Source organism: Acyrthosiphon pisum, unplaced genomic scaffold (assembly GCF_005508785.2).
Source record: "Acyrthosiphon pisum isolate AL4f unplaced genomic scaffold, pea_aphid_22Mar2018_4r6ur Scaffold_20932;HRSCAF=22564, whole genome shotgun sequence".
Lineage (NCBI taxonomy): Eukaryota > Metazoa > Arthropoda > Insecta > Hemiptera > Aphididae > Acyrthosiphon > Acyrthosiphon pisum.
The window spans coordinates 5,443-6,084 of NW_021770343.1; the positions used below are offsets into that span (position 1 = coordinate 5,443).

General features: G+C 27.1%; 1 protein-coding gene across 1 annotated transcript in view; it reads left to right on the plus strand.

Moving 5' to 3' along the window:
* LOC100164239 (unconventional myosin-If-like) overlaps positions 1-209 on the plus strand; it is a 2,843-nt gene extending 2,634 nt beyond the window's left edge. The window contains exon 6 of the mRNA XM_029492134.1: positions 57-209. Within this exon, the coding sequence (XP_029347994.1) occupies positions 57-194 (138 nt within the window). The 3' untranslated portion in view covers positions 195-209. The remainder of the gene's footprint in view (positions 1-56) is intronic.
* The last annotated feature ends 433 nt before the right edge of the window (positions 210-642 follow it).

A 642-nucleotide genomic window follows, 5' to 3' on the forward strand; every position in this document is an offset into this window, starting at 1 on the left:
CACTAATAATTAAAGTTTTACATAGGTATGTAATTACCAAACAATTTTTTTTTCAGAACTTAAGGAAACAAATAAAAAGATTTGGGGAAAATGCATACATTTTGATAGAAGTTCACAACATTCAGAAGGTAAAACAAAGAATTGAAATGTTTCAATTGTATAATAGATTAATGTATCTAACAGAAGAACCTTGATAATCTGAAAGAATTCAGACAAAGTTTTGTTAAGTTTAGGGATTCTTCTGGATAATTAGTTCCAAGTAGTTTGGATTTGAGATTAAGTTTAGATATTAGGAAAGGACTTAAACATGGAGTTTTCTGCTTAAAACTTTTCTTTTACTTTTAAGAAAAGGCCCCATGTTAGATGTTTGACTAGAATAATTCTGAGGTATTTTGTTTTATTATATATTGAAATCATTATAGTATTTAATTTTATTATTGGACATTAATTACGGTGGATGGAGAAGGTGACTCGGGTTGATTTACTCTTGTTGATTTGGATAATCCAGTTTTTGGACCAGGTTGAGATAAGGTTTGTGTAATATTGTAAATGAATCGCTTTTTGTTATAATGTTTCTGAAAATTATTATAAACTGTATAACTTCCAAAATATGGTAACTACATAAATTATTTTTTTATGTGC